Below are 13,839 nucleotides of genomic sequence, written 5' to 3' on the forward strand. Positions count from 1 at the left end.
GGTAAGATGTTTGGGGACCCTCCAAGCTTTCCTGTATGACAGTCAGAACTAGTTGGCATACAGAAGAAATTTTAAAACGCAATTATAGAATGTCTTGCAGTCACTCGAATTGCAGCTTTTACTAAGCACGTACTGATTGACAGTTTTAAATTGTTACAAGCAGTAATTATTGAGCATCAGGATATTTCAAGGCACATCCACTTGATGCCTGTTTATGAGAACATGAAACATTATATAGTATAAAACACTAAGGAAACCATATTTAAATTAAAGACCAAAAATAGTATTCAGTGGTCCTGTTTTATTGCCCATCTATTTTATCATATCTATGCCCAGCTGGAGGCTCTGTGGGATCAGTCCTGCTGTGATGCCATTGTGCAGGATGCTGTGCAGGGACTCCCTGCTTTTCTGTTTTCCTTGCATAACTGTGAGGAGCACCCAGTGTATTACTGTCAGTCCAACATCTGAAGTGCAGCATTGCATGACCTGGAAATACAATATAAACAGGACATTGTCAAGTCAGAAGTAGCCACGCCCAGAGCCAGGGATTTGAGAGAGCAGGCCTGCAAAAGAAAGCTGGGCTGTGACATGTAGGCAGAAATTCCTACATACAGGGAAAAACTACATAGGGCAAGGTTACTCTTCAGCTCCTATTTCTGACTCTTGTACTGACCATAGACAGATTTTCATTAACTTGACAAGAAATGTGCTAGTAACTAAAAGTGTTATTTCTGTTTTACTAAAGAAATAATCTCTATTATTTAGGGTTTTCCACCAAAACAACCTTAATATTTATCAAGGATCAGTGTTTAAATAAAATATTTAGTACTAAGAAAAGCTATTAATTTCTGAAAACAGTTTTCTAGCCACAGTCACAGGCATTGAGATCTTACGAACACAGAAGATTAGGATATTTACAAAGAGCACCTTTGACTTAGCAAGAGCTTTACTATGAGCTAGAAAATCAGTGTAAATTGGAAATGTCCAAGGCCAGACTGGACAGGGCTTGAAGGAACCTGGTCTAGTGGAAGTTGTCCCTGCCTGTGGCAGGGTTTGGAACAAGAGGAGCTTTAAGGTGCTCCCAGCCAGTCTGATATTCTGTACCACAGCAACTTCTCAATCAGCAATTGCTATCTTTTGCAGACTCCTCTTCAAATATTACAGTAGAAATGTGAACCTTGTTGGAGTTGTGAGTGTCCTGATCAGAAGCAGAAGATGGCATTAGGAATAGCTGAAATGGTAGGTGTTCTTTGCAACTTTGGTTTAATGTCACAGCAGCTAGAAATGGTCAGGGCCTGAATCCTGTTATTCCTTGTTTTTAGCAAGTGATTGTACAGTGTTCTGTTCAGTCTGGGTTTTAATATTCCAGTCTGGGGACTTCTCCCACTTAGCCTTTTGGCTCCTTATTGTGGCAAGGTTTTATTTTTCATGTAGTTTATGTTTTCCCTCAACATTTAATTGCATTACCAGTAGGAACATGCTAGCAACAATTTTCAGTAGCACAGCATAGGTTACCACAGTAATACATGGTTGAAATTTAAAGAAGTGGGATATGAAATCACCTATTGTTGTTATTATCTAACACTGCACAGATGAGCACTTGAATTCTCAAGCCCCACTTTAGACTTCCATCAGAGTCAGGCTTTTCTAATGTTTATTCTTTGTTATGTTTCCTGAAAGTTCAGAAATTTGTGGATGAGCTTGTTCTTTTGTTGGGATCTGATCCCACCAGATAACCTAGATTATTTTCAGTGTCTGCCTTCCCCAGCTATGCAGCATTTCTTCCTGTGTGATACACTGCTTTTAGCATGTGAAGCACAAAATGTTATTTGTCTTTAGGATTACTGTTTTCAAATATCATTTCAGCTTATCATTAAATTTGCTATAATTCATCTCCACTTGTTTACATTGTTCTTTCTTTTATGTTCCTAAAAGCCCACAGGAATTAGTTTTTGTTCTACTGCATATAGTCTCAATTTTCAATTCCTTTCTCTCTCCTTTTTCCCATCCAAAAGGGGATAATGTGTAGGCATGGTTCTAAGAGCTGACATTTGTGGCCACACTAGTAATGTTCTTCAAATTATACATTAAAAATGACTCCCCATTTTAGCCTCTATGACTGAGAGAAATACCTAAAATACCAATGTAACTGTCAAATGGTATCATCTCACCATTCAATTTTTATATTACTCCTTCTATATAAAACTGCTCTAGAACTGTGGTACCAGGATAGCTGTCTTTAAAAAAAGAAATGTGTATTTTTTAAATGTCTTGGCAGCATTTCAGTCCACTATTTTAGTTAGTAATGTGACTTGTCAAGGTGATAGAGGAAAAATTCTCATTTTGAAACCTGTGATATCAGAATGGAAAGCAAGATTGAAATACTTCTCCAGGTGGCTGCAAGCATGTCCTTGTTATTTCACACAGTGAAAATTCTAAACCACAGATAATAAAGAATAAAATCCTTTGCACTTGTATATGCTTGACCATCATGTTAAATAAACTGACCATCACATTAACAAAACCTAAATTCCTGCACTCTTATAAAATTCCATTGACAAAAAGCAGAAGACTCTATTCATCCAACATCATCATTGAAAAAAAATCCAATGTTCATTAAAGAGCATGCAGAATGTCATCCAAGCCCATGGATACAGATGCAACTGTTGGAGCTAGTTTTATATGCTTATTTTAAATAATAAAACAATGTTAACCAAATACAGCCTTACACTGTGGACATGCTCAGTATCTCCAACATAACACACAAGGTTTTGGTTTCCCATGTAAAAAGAAGCCTAGAGCATCTAAATGAATGTGAAGTCCATATCTATAAAATGAGTTTTCCTCCTTGAAAACTTCTCTCCCAAGCATTCACAACTTCACAATTTGCACAAGTAAATAATACTATATTACCCACCAAACATCAGATTTGTTGAAAAATTTTTTTGCAGTTCATTGATGATGTTCATAATAAATTTGTAGAATATCAATACAATTATTAAGTTTGTGTTTCCAGCCTACTTGGAATGCAAAGGTCTATGTAAATATACCCTCTGACTGCAGCTGCTGTGGAAAAAGAAGAAATTATAAGGAAGGTAAGAAACTTTGTTTTGATGCTTTCTCATTAGAGGTTTCACTTCCTTAAGCATCCCATCTCATCCTCGTGGTCCCACTGGTGGTGTGGGATGCAGAATGCTGATTGAGGAACACCTGCCCCACATTCTCCTCCTTATTGCCTTTTTTGCTTACGTGTCATTGCCTGCTTGGCTCCAGTCCCAGACCTTTCAGTGTCATTCAGCACATCTCCTGTCTTTTTGGGATAAAAATTTTGAAGCAACAGAAAGTACCAGAATTTGCAGCAGAGCAAGTCTGTAGTTCCATTAAGCAGAGCCAGTACCACAACCACACCCCACATCCTTGTCACTGCAGTGCCCTCTGCTGCAGTAACCATCTCCTTGGCTTCTGAGTCCCCTTGGGCAGGGGCAGGAGCCTCTGCCAAGTGCTGTATGTTGCCACATCTTTATCTTGCACTTCATTCCTTGCTCTATTTCCTTTTCTATTTTGTCTCAACAGAAAAGCAGAAGTATGATCCCTTATTTCCTTTCCTTGCTCCAGTGGCACTTAGGTTGAAATTTGTCTTTTCCTTCATAGCATTGCTGCATCTTGTTTTACTGCAGCCTCTTAATGAGCTTAGGAAGGTAACATATATGTTGGGATGATAAACAATTAAGGCAATTATATTTTATAAGAATTCCAGTGCATGTGTGTATAAAGCTGAAAACCACCTAAATGAACAAGGTAATTTTTGTTCCTTTCTGGCAGGTTTACTCATGTACTATAAAACTGGGAGAAAATGAGAGACAGGTGAGGCAATACAGTTAGTACCTTTGCTTAGCTGCATGTAAACCCATAGCCTTTGCAGGGTAAGCAAAATTGTAAAGGTTGAGCAACTTTTCATGTTCACACAGCAAGGAAGAGCAAGATGAGGAATGGTCTGGCCTCCTGTTCTAACCACTGGACCTTGTGCATCCTCCACTCTCATGCAAGTTACTGTAATTACATTATGACTAAAGTGCCATCTGAATAATTTTACCAATCAGATTTCCCAGGGAAAGCACTCTTACCACAAGTGAAAGGTAGGACTGGCTTACATCTCTAATCACATCACATTTCTGCAGTAAAAGAAAATGTGCTGATGATGTTCTGGAATTATTCTTGCTTTGTATTATCCATAAAGATTCCAAGTTTGGTACTGGTTTGGTTTGAGAACACCTGATACAAGACAGGACTGTCAGTTTCCACAGGAATAGCAAGGGCCAACCACAGCTAATCCTAACACATGAATGATTGCATAAAGCATGTTTAGGTGTTTTTATGTTAGTGTGGCTCTCAAGGAACTGCTGCTTATTCAGATCTCAGTTCTCTGAGATTTTATTTTAAAAAGTATGTTGTTCAGGAAGTTGCAGAGGGACATGTTTTTAACTCCTCAGTGGCTTTTCAAAAGAGATATGTAAACAAAAATCAATTTCCTAATACACAAATATATATATATGTAATATACATATTTTTATATATGGAGCTGCAGCATATCCTGGAAAAACAGTTTAAAATATTATTTTCAGTGAAAATCCATCAAAATTTGTTTAGGTAGGCTGAGATTATTTTTTGGAGATCATAGCTGTATGCTAATTTCTGTTAGTCTTTTACCAGATTGTACATATCATGTCTTGGTCAGGCACACATGCAAACCCCCACCTTTTTAATAAGAATTTCCTCCTCCAATTTTAAATTTCTTTTCAGCACAGTATTCTCATTACTGTACTGGTAAAAAGCTGTTACACATCATTCTAGCAGTTTGACTTCAGCAGGAAACACTGAAATTTCTGTCTTGTAAATGTACAGTACAGTTTGTTCCTGTTCTCTATGTTCTTCTGGTTTTGGTAAATTTTCATCAAGAATTACATCATTAATCTTAACACTTCAGGATTTTGTTTTAATTTGGTATTTCAACTATTCTTTTTGTGAACTTTCCTTAGAAGATGACAGATGTTGTAAAAAGAAGTTGCTATCTTTTTATTGCTTATAAAATATTTTTTCATGCTTTCTTGAAGGCTTTTATAATCTAATATATTGTCATAATGATGTTCCCTACTGTTCTTTGAGTCTAGCAGGTGAAAGAAGCAACATTTACAAAAGAAGAAAAAGGAAAATCACTGAAAGAAAGGCATAAGTTGAGTGAAAGTTAGCTGGAATTGGCTCTTATTACCAGACAGAAAGAGACAGTATTTGTTGTTTCCTGAGTTAGCTATTTTTGATGTTATTTTTCTACATAAGCTACTGATATAATTACTAAAGAAAAAACAGTGAAAAGATCAGAACATCCTGTGAGCACAGATAGAGCTTACATTGTGTATACATTTTTGAGATATTAAACTCATTTATTTTTAGCAAGTGTCATCAATTTCTCAGAGATGAATCAATTCTTTTTATATGCTCATTGAGGCACACAGAATGCACAAGTCTTAGCCTGTTAACAAATGCCAGCTATTTTGAGAAGCACACTTTCTGTTCTGTTAGGGAAACTTCTTGTTCTCGTACATAAGGCCACAGTATCTCCAGTCTGTTTCTCCCCAATGTTTCTGTGGCTTTGCTAGGCAGACGTGTTACCTGCATGAAATATATGAGCCATAAAATAACTTACCTTCCTTCTGAAGTCCTTGGTCTTTACAATTTGAACGTAGTTAGACTTCAACAATTCAGTATCAGAAGGTTGTTTATGTAGCAGTTTGTTACAGACTCTCCCAGACAGCTGTTTTTATCATTGTTTCCATTAACATAGTGCTCTGGGAAAAGAAAAAAGGAAAGAAAAGGAGTGTCCTGTATTTTCATACACCAACCCCACCTTCTCCTTGGACTTCCTCCACAGGAAGCACATAGGCATGTATGCAGTTATTTGCATAATTAATAGACAAGATAAAACTTTCTACCCTCCACTGATGAGTCAAACACTGAAAAGCAGTTGAGGGCAAAACGAGTCATTCACTGATCTCTTGGGTGTAGCTGCTAAAACTCCCAAGGTTTGGGAGGCAGAGGCTGAAACCAGCTGTGCTGGGTTGGCATGGCCTGGGTTTTGGTGGCATGGGGGGCTGCAGGGGTGGCTTCTGTGAGAAGCTGCTAGAAGCTTCCTCCATGTCTGGCAAAACCAATCCCTGGTGGCTCCAAAGATGGAGATGATGTTGGCCAAGGCTGGGCCAATTAGAAATGGTGGTAATGCCTCTATGATTGCAGATTTAAGAATTAAGAAAAAGTTGTGCAGTTGTAATTGTGGCCAGAGAAAAGCAAGGTGAGAACATGTGAGAGGAACAGCAGACAAGAAGGAGAGGCAGGAGGCATTCCAGGAGCAGCAGCTGAGATTCCTCTGCAGCCTGTGGAGAAGACCATGGAGGCAGCTGTGACTCTGCAGCCCATGGAGGTCCATGGGGATGCAGCATTCCACCTGCAGGCCATGGAGGACTCCATGCCAGAGGAGGGGGATGCCTGAGAGGAGGCTGTGATCTTGTGGGAGGCTTAGCAACCACTGAAAACATCAGTGTGTTACCAACATGTTTCTTATGCTCCATCCAAAACACAGCACTGCACCAGCTACCAAGGAGAAAATGAACTGTATCCCAGCCTCGCCAGGGTCAACTTCCTGTCCAGCTCTGCATTCATGTGATGCTGTCCTAATATACAAATAAAAAGCCTAGACACACATTATGAAAGCCCAGACACACATTATGAAAAAATGGTTCTACAAATTTGGCAAAAAAAGTAAAAAATTTGCTGGAAGTTTGATGAGGAAAACATTCATAATACAACAGAAAACACTAGTTTTGAAATATTATACTTCTGCATTAAACAGCCTTTTTAAAAAACTAAGCATTTTCACTTACATATTAGAGTAGCAAATTTTGTTAAAATTTGATTTTTACATCCATTTTTTTTTGTCCATTCACAAATCCAGAAAGCTTGCTTGCAATAGTTTCCTAATTTCTGAAATAACTGCTACTAAAATTTGTTGATAATTGCAAAAATAATTATCTGCTTCAGCAAAATTCCTTTTCCTTTTGTGCCCAAGCACACCAGTAAGAGGAGAATGAAATGACTTCAGTACAAATTTAAGTTGACATCTAATATCAAATTGCAAAATTCTTCAAGGATGACAAGGTGCAGCAAGTCATCAGGCTACCATTCAAAAAGACAGACAAATGTTTTCAACAGGTTGAAATGGAGTTTAAAATGTAATTTTAAAAGCAGAAATGTCTCCCTCTGTAAGAGTCTGTGTCCTTGGACAGTAATGCTGCAGTGAATTACTAAAGTAAGAAATTCTCACAAGAGTTTATGTTCTCATTAAGCTGATCAATTTTGTACAAAACACAGGTAAGGATCTCAGGTTTTTCTAAAACCAAGCTTACCTTTCCAGCCACAGCAATGCCTCGAGGAGTTCCTTCCAGCAGTGAAGAGCACAGTCTATGTTTTACTTCTTTGGCCAAAAGTTTATCCTGTTTATATAAATACATATGCAATATATACGAAGCACCACAGGTAACAGAATGTTTCGTATCTTTTTTTTTTTTCTGTTTCTTATCCTAGTCTTTTAGGAAGAAACTGGAAGTTTCTAAACAAACACACGTACACTGACAGTGACTAATTCAAACAGTGTATTGTTGCAATGGCCTGTTCCTATCCATACCAAAACAATCTGCTCACAGCTCACATGCTGCCTGCAGGACACCCAGTGAACTCCATTCCCAGGTAGTTCCTCTGCTCCATGGGACACAGCTCAACTGTCTTCCACAGCACTGTTGTCATCAACAATAATCTACTACACACCTTTTTCCTTATATTACTCCTCAAAGTCAAAAAAACCAAAGAGCAGTGCTTTAAAGACTTAAATTGAACACACTCCAGAAGAGGAATACCTTATATCCAAGAATATTAACTCCCCAAAACAATAGTGTGCCTTCTTTCTCCTCAAATATAGAATGCATATACTCAAGTTAAGGCTGATGACCTCCATATCCTCCTAATCATCTTGTCCCATAATAAAATACCACAGAAAAAAGTTTGCCAAAATAAAAATGGGAATATTTATTATCTTTTCTACTAAAGCAATGCAGTTTTTTTGAGATTATACATTGGTCTTTGCAAATGTTTCTACAGCTAAATCCATACTTTTCCATTTTGTAAAAAAATTAGACACATACTTCATAAAAACAAAGACACAGGCTATGTCACTGAATAACTGGAAAGGATTGTAACTGTTAGTAGGGATGAGCAAAGAAAGCTCATGCTTATACTTCAACCTCTGGCATTTGTATCATTATCACGTTCAAGTGGGACAAAATGGGGACATTTTCCTTGCACATTTCTGGGTCCACTTCCCAAGCTTTCAGGCAGACTGTTAAATACTGAATATGACCAGGAGAACCTAAACATTGCTCAGCAGTACTACATGCACAAGATGCAGGGAAGGCAGAGTCAGACCCATGCAAACAGTACAAGACAAACCATTACAACTGGCAAACGTGCACTGGACAAAAATTGAAGTTTATGAAAAGCTTTATTTGTTGTCATGAAAATAGTATCAGAAGCAAGTAACTGTATGTGTTTTGCAAAGTCATCTTCATTTGGCCTCCTGAGCTTTCTTGGCATTCTGTTTTTCTTTCGCCTAGGAAACAAGGGGAGATGATGTCAAGCTTGGGCAAGATGAAGCTCATTCTGAAGCTTTGAATGGCTACCTATTACATTTCTGAATATTAAACATATGCTGGAAAAACAAAAATTTAAATGTAAATTTGGACCCTTCAGAAGCATCCTACTACTATTTTATTAGGTTAGTGTATAAAGCCTTTTATGAATAAATACAGGTTTAAATAAATTATGCAAAAGAAACTGAGATTAGGTAACTTCTGTAGGGGAAAAGCACTATATTAAAAACATAATTTAAACTTTCATTTTTCATACCTCCATACCAATTTCATTTAACATAGAAAAAACTTCCTAATGGGAACATTTTATGTCACAAGAAAACAGCACATTCAGACGTATAGATGATAAAAATTAAAATCTGAAATGAACCAAGATCTTAGTGGTTTTGATCTTTCAAATAAGTGGAAAAAACCCCTACAACAGTTCCTGTCAAAATATTTGCAGACAGATTCTCATAACTTATATCAATCATAAATAGGTCCAATTGGTAAAGAACTGGCACTTAGGAATTTACTTAAACAGATTGGGCAAGAAGAGGGGACAACTCAGAAGCAATACTGGCCAACAACTTTCTGGCAAAGCATTAATTAATTTTGATCAGGCTGCTGCTTGTTACGATTTATTGAAGTGAACAGAACAGCATCTAATTCAGTGATTAGAATTAAGATCTGTTACCACCAACTCCCTGGTAATTTACTTGTGAAAGCAGCTTGACGGGTGTTATCAATGACTTCTGTTCACATGAAACTGGATTAAAACTTCACAAGTTTACTCTCTTAAAAACTGAGCCTGCAAATGTACCTTCCTAAATAAATTCAGCTACAGAATGTACTCATTAAATAACACACAGCTCTTTTTTCATCATACTAATTCAGAAATCCCTTCTCAGTGAGTATAAAATCAGGGATGCTGCCTCTGGCACTCAAGCACAAGTGCACACCAGCACAGAGCTGAGTACAATCCAAGTACTTGACCAGTTTAATTATCTTGCCAAACCTTGCTTATTTATTGAAGTTTTAATACCAACCTTAGCAGTAAATCAATGTTAATGGCTGGACACCTTAGAAAGGGGAAATCTAAGCCAGTAAATGAGCACAGGAACAGGGAAAAGAGAGGGACCAGATTCCCAGTGCTGTGCCACAGCTGCCACAGGAGTGTGAGGAGCTGTCCCTGGCCAAAGAACTTGGAAAAATAAATGACATGGGCTCTTTTACTTAAAAGAGAAGGTGTGAAGAATCATAGGAAATCATACTATCAGCTAGGAAATACTCACTTTTTCTACTAATGGTATTAACTGCTGGTGCTCTGCTAGAGTTTTTAACAATTCCATGATGAAAGGCAGGTAGTTATGTTTTCTTCTAATATTTTCAATCTAAAAAGAAATTAAAAGCATTAACAGAATTATTATAAAGCTGAACAATCTTCTAGCCCCCATCCAGTTCCTTCACATTCATTGCACAGCTTCCATACATATATAAGCTGATTTTATCTTACAACTGTTCCAATAATTTCATCAGAAAAGCAAAGACTACATACCTTATATCTTTTTAATTTTTGGTTCTCTTCTTCAATTAACATCTGGTATTTTGCAACTTCTGATTGTATAGAACTTAACACATTACTACTTTGATCTGTATCCATTGGCTCCTCCTTCCACAAAACAAAAAATTTAAATGGATGATGTTACTCCATTTTTAAATTTTACTTTTTCGAAAGCAAGTTTTGTCTCAAGGGTATTTCTATCACAGAAAGATTCAGTTTTGTTTACCATTATAGGTACACACCAGGAATTTCTGCAGTTAGTTACAAGCAGGTACTGGGAAAAGAACATTTCCAGCACCACAGCAAATGAGTCAAGGCAGAAAGTCAAAATGACAGGGTCAACACTGGGCTGAGTGCTCAGCTCAGAGCTGCAGCACTGAGTGCATCCACACTGTGCTGGACAGATCTCTAGCAACCACTCCCTGCTTTTCTGCTACTGCTCCATTGGGAGCAAGGAAGGGAAGTGAATGGTAAAGCCAACACACAGAACTATCAGGGAGTTACTTTAGCAGTTTCAATTCCATGGCCTACCTCTGCCAGTTGCTGCTGTAGCTCTGCAATCCTCTGCTCATATATCATCTTCCTGTCAGACACAATAGCCATCAGGTTAAACCTTATCTCACCTTCACTGTATCTAAATGAGGAACAGAAAAACAAAACAACAAAGACAATCCACTTTCAAAATTAGTTACTAACATGACAACTCAAAAGCACCCTCCTTGATTTCATTTAATGAAAACAAAATTTTAAATGCGTCTGTTAAATTAAGTTGTGCTACAGATCCAATCTTGTTACAAAATAAAATCAGACCACAAATTAACTCTATCCAGTATCTAACTCCTAATTACCTTCTCTCCCCAAAATTTACTATTCCTGTCTGTGGTCACAAAACAAATACTGAAACTGCCCAAAAAAAAAAGAAAAGAAAACAACAACAGAACTTACACAAGATGCTTCACACAATAGTTTTTACTTTCTCATTACTATTTCATGTTAGAAAATATTGGAGACTTCTCCACACAGTGTGAGAAGTACATTCAACAATTAGACTAGTTGGCCTTTTGGAGGTCAAATTCTCCAATAAACAGCTTGACAGTCCTGTTTTGCTTATCAAAAAACATAAGTCTTCAAGCAAAAACTTAGAATTGTTTTCTAAAAATGGCAAAAAATCAACTTTTTTTCTAACAAATTTGGGACTGCAGTTTGGAAACAGAGTTAAGAAGTAGAAAAGTTCCACAGTATGTTTTTCTACCTTCAATTTCAAAGACAAGCTATTCCTAAGAAAAACTTTAGATTTCTAAACACCAGCTGTATGGACAGAATGACTACCTAACAATTTTAAGTACATAGGCAAATGTTATTCATGGTCATGACACTCTTAGCTTTCACTCACAAAGATCCACAGCTGTGCAACAGATAACAATCTTCTTTTCCAGAGCACTCGTAGGATCTCTCTTCACTACACAGACACCTACTTGGATTAATTATGCAGCAGCAAATTGTATTTGAGATTTATCTATCATCACATTTGCCTCATGTTGGCCAACAGGTTCTCAAGCCACACAGTGATATGCATAAAGAAATGATGCATAAGTGCCATTGCTTAGACATTCAGCAGAAATCCTTTAACTGAAGGCAGTTAAGACAATGGAATTGTCAAGCATAGTAAGGTGCTATATGTTAAAGGCATCACGACCATTTACTTTTGTATGCGCTTCTCTATGACGGGCCGCACTGCACTTATCCAGTCATCCTGATGGCAGGCACCTGGCAAAACAGGAAAAATGCATCATCTTTGCAACATCTCATGAAGGAAAAAATTCAGTATCGTGGCAAAATTTACTGCAAAGTGCACTCATATAATTCAGGCTTATGCATAACAAGTTTTTCATTAGCTACTGCAGTCTGAAATTACTCAGGTGGTTTTTCAGGAGGTGGAAGATGTTTTATTAATAACAACAGTTACATAATGCAGTGACCAAAGCAATGGAACAAAGCTAAATTTGAACGGCATGAGCACCTAACATTTGTTTTGCTCATAACAAGAAATAATGGGGTGGGGGAAAAGTATGTTGGGTAAGATTTTTATGACACAAGGGAAATTAGTTGGTATGACACCACTGAAGTAGACAGCAAAGCAAAACACTATGGACAGGTACAGCTGTTTAATATTAACTCTTGATTTTGTCTGTGTGGATGCAATATACTGTTAAAGTCAGGCAGAAAGAAAAACCATAAAAGGATACATGATAGAGAACTTGATTTCAAGATATATGACAGGATACCCACAGGTGATTTCCTAAGCTGAAAATGCCTCTTTTGCAATTTCAAGACCTTAAAGTAAATTTAGAGGCTCGTGATCTTATGACCACACAAATGATGTTAGGTCCAAAGACTGTACAGTATCTCTGGACAGGCTAAAGACACAATTAAGCAGCAAGCTGTTGCTCAGCCTAAACATAAAATTGTCAACAAATCTGGGAAAACACTCTGGGAATGGAGCGTGGAACATGCTGACAACATATCAGACTCTAAACTACTGACACATGACAGGCAGTGCAGAGCTTTTCAAGACTCAACAGGGTACACGTATCTCAAGAAAGATTACAAAACAGAAGCCTGCCTTACAGAGAACAAAGCTATTTTCTTTTAAACCATTAGGGAAACACTTGCTAAGAACAAAGACAGCAGTGTGTAAACACAAACCACATAAAAGAAAAAAAGTGTCTGGAGTCAGCTGTATACATTCTCCCTTTATGTAAACTTCTGTCTTGCAACAAAGCTATCAAGGTTTTAGAAGGGATTGCAGGACCTGATCATTTAATTACTAAATGAAAAGAGAGAGCATCAGAGACATGGAGGAAACAGGGAGAAAACTGTATTTTCAGACCAACAAAACTAAAACAATACAAATGACTGCAAGGAAGTACAAGCCTACAGCACATTCAGAAAACTTTCAAGATATTCTTTATTTTAATAAATAATTTGCTTTGAACCTATAACATATGACTAATTTATTGCAAGAAGCCATTGTTAAAATAAAAGGTGTTCAATAAAAATGTAAAATGTTACCTAAATCAATTGGTCCTTCCCTTAAGCCATCTAGCTCATATAGCCTCCCATTAACAGGAACATAGCTTACAAAGTGAAAGGCATCTTCTTCCTTTGCTGAAGACTTTGCATCAAACTCAAACATCTGTTGTCTGCAAAGAAAATTTTAAAACCCCTGAGATTAAAAAGGATTTGCTCAAATTTTGGCCAGATTTAAAACATATGTTACCTGGCAAAACTGTTGTGAACTTGCCGAATCACTTCCGAGTTGCTCAGTGCCAAACCTTTCATCTGAAAGGAAGTAACAAAACAACTGTAAACCACCACAGCCGTAACACTGTGACACTCAAAATGCAGAAAACAGTGGTCACTCACTGCAGCATCAAAGCTTTGGGAAAATTCTTTAAATTCTGACAAGGTCTCTCCTAGATGAATGTCTTGATGAGCACAGTTTAACAGCACACTTACTATGGCTTGAGTTGCACAGGCATTATT

The 13,839-nt window shown here is 37.3% G+C and overlaps 1 protein-coding gene and 1 long non-coding RNA gene across 3 annotated transcripts; both read right to left on the bottom strand.

Moving 5' to 3' along the window:
* Window positions 1-286: 286 nt before the first annotated feature.
* Window positions 287-7,580, bottom strand: LOC135304935 (uncharacterized). Of its 2 annotated transcripts, XR_010366182.1 has the most exons (3): window positions 7,455-7,580; window positions 5,702-5,843; window positions 287-486 (listed from the first exon to the last, which is right to left on the bottom strand). It is a non-coding gene; the product is annotated as an uncharacterized LOC135304935 (long non-coding RNA). The 2 variants fall into 2 exon arrangements; XR_010366181.1 differs by having other exon boundaries at window positions 287-5,843.
* A 1,003-nt stretch (window positions 7,581-8,583) lies between these two features.
* On the bottom strand, window positions 8,584-13,839 carry UCHL5 (ubiquitin C-terminal hydrolase L5). The gene is made up of 8 exons (XM_064427891.1): window positions 13,720-13,839; window positions 13,574-13,635; window positions 13,366-13,496; window positions 11,997-12,060; window positions 10,825-10,927; window positions 10,288-10,401; window positions 10,025-10,123; window positions 8,584-8,710 (listed from the first exon to the last, which is right to left on the bottom strand). The coding sequence occupies exons 2-8, from the start codon at window positions 13,633-13,635 to the stop codon at window positions 8,666-8,668; spliced, it is 618 nt and encodes a 205-aa protein (XP_064283961.1). The 5' UTR covers window positions 13,720-13,839; the 3' UTR covers window positions 8,584-8,665.

This window comes from Passer domesticus, chromosome 7 (genome assembly GCF_036417665.1).
Source record: "Passer domesticus isolate bPasDom1 chromosome 7, bPasDom1.hap1, whole genome shotgun sequence".
Classification (NCBI taxonomy): Eukaryota; Metazoa; Chordata; class Aves; order Passeriformes; family Passeridae; genus Passer; species Passer domesticus.

Coding starts and splice junctions, on each gene's coding strand:
- UCHL5 (XM_064427891.1), bottom strand. CDS start 13,635: ATGAAAGGTTTGGCACTGAGCAACTCGGAAGTGATTCGGCAAGTTCAC. Junction 12,061..13,365: donor GGAAGGACCAATTGATTTAG/GTAACATTTTAC, acceptor CTGTTTTGCCAG/GTGCCTGCCATCAGGATGAC. Junction 10,124..10,287: donor AAAAATTAAAAAGATATAAG/GTATGTAGTCTT, acceptor ATTTCTTTTTAG/ATTGAAAATATTAGAAGAAA.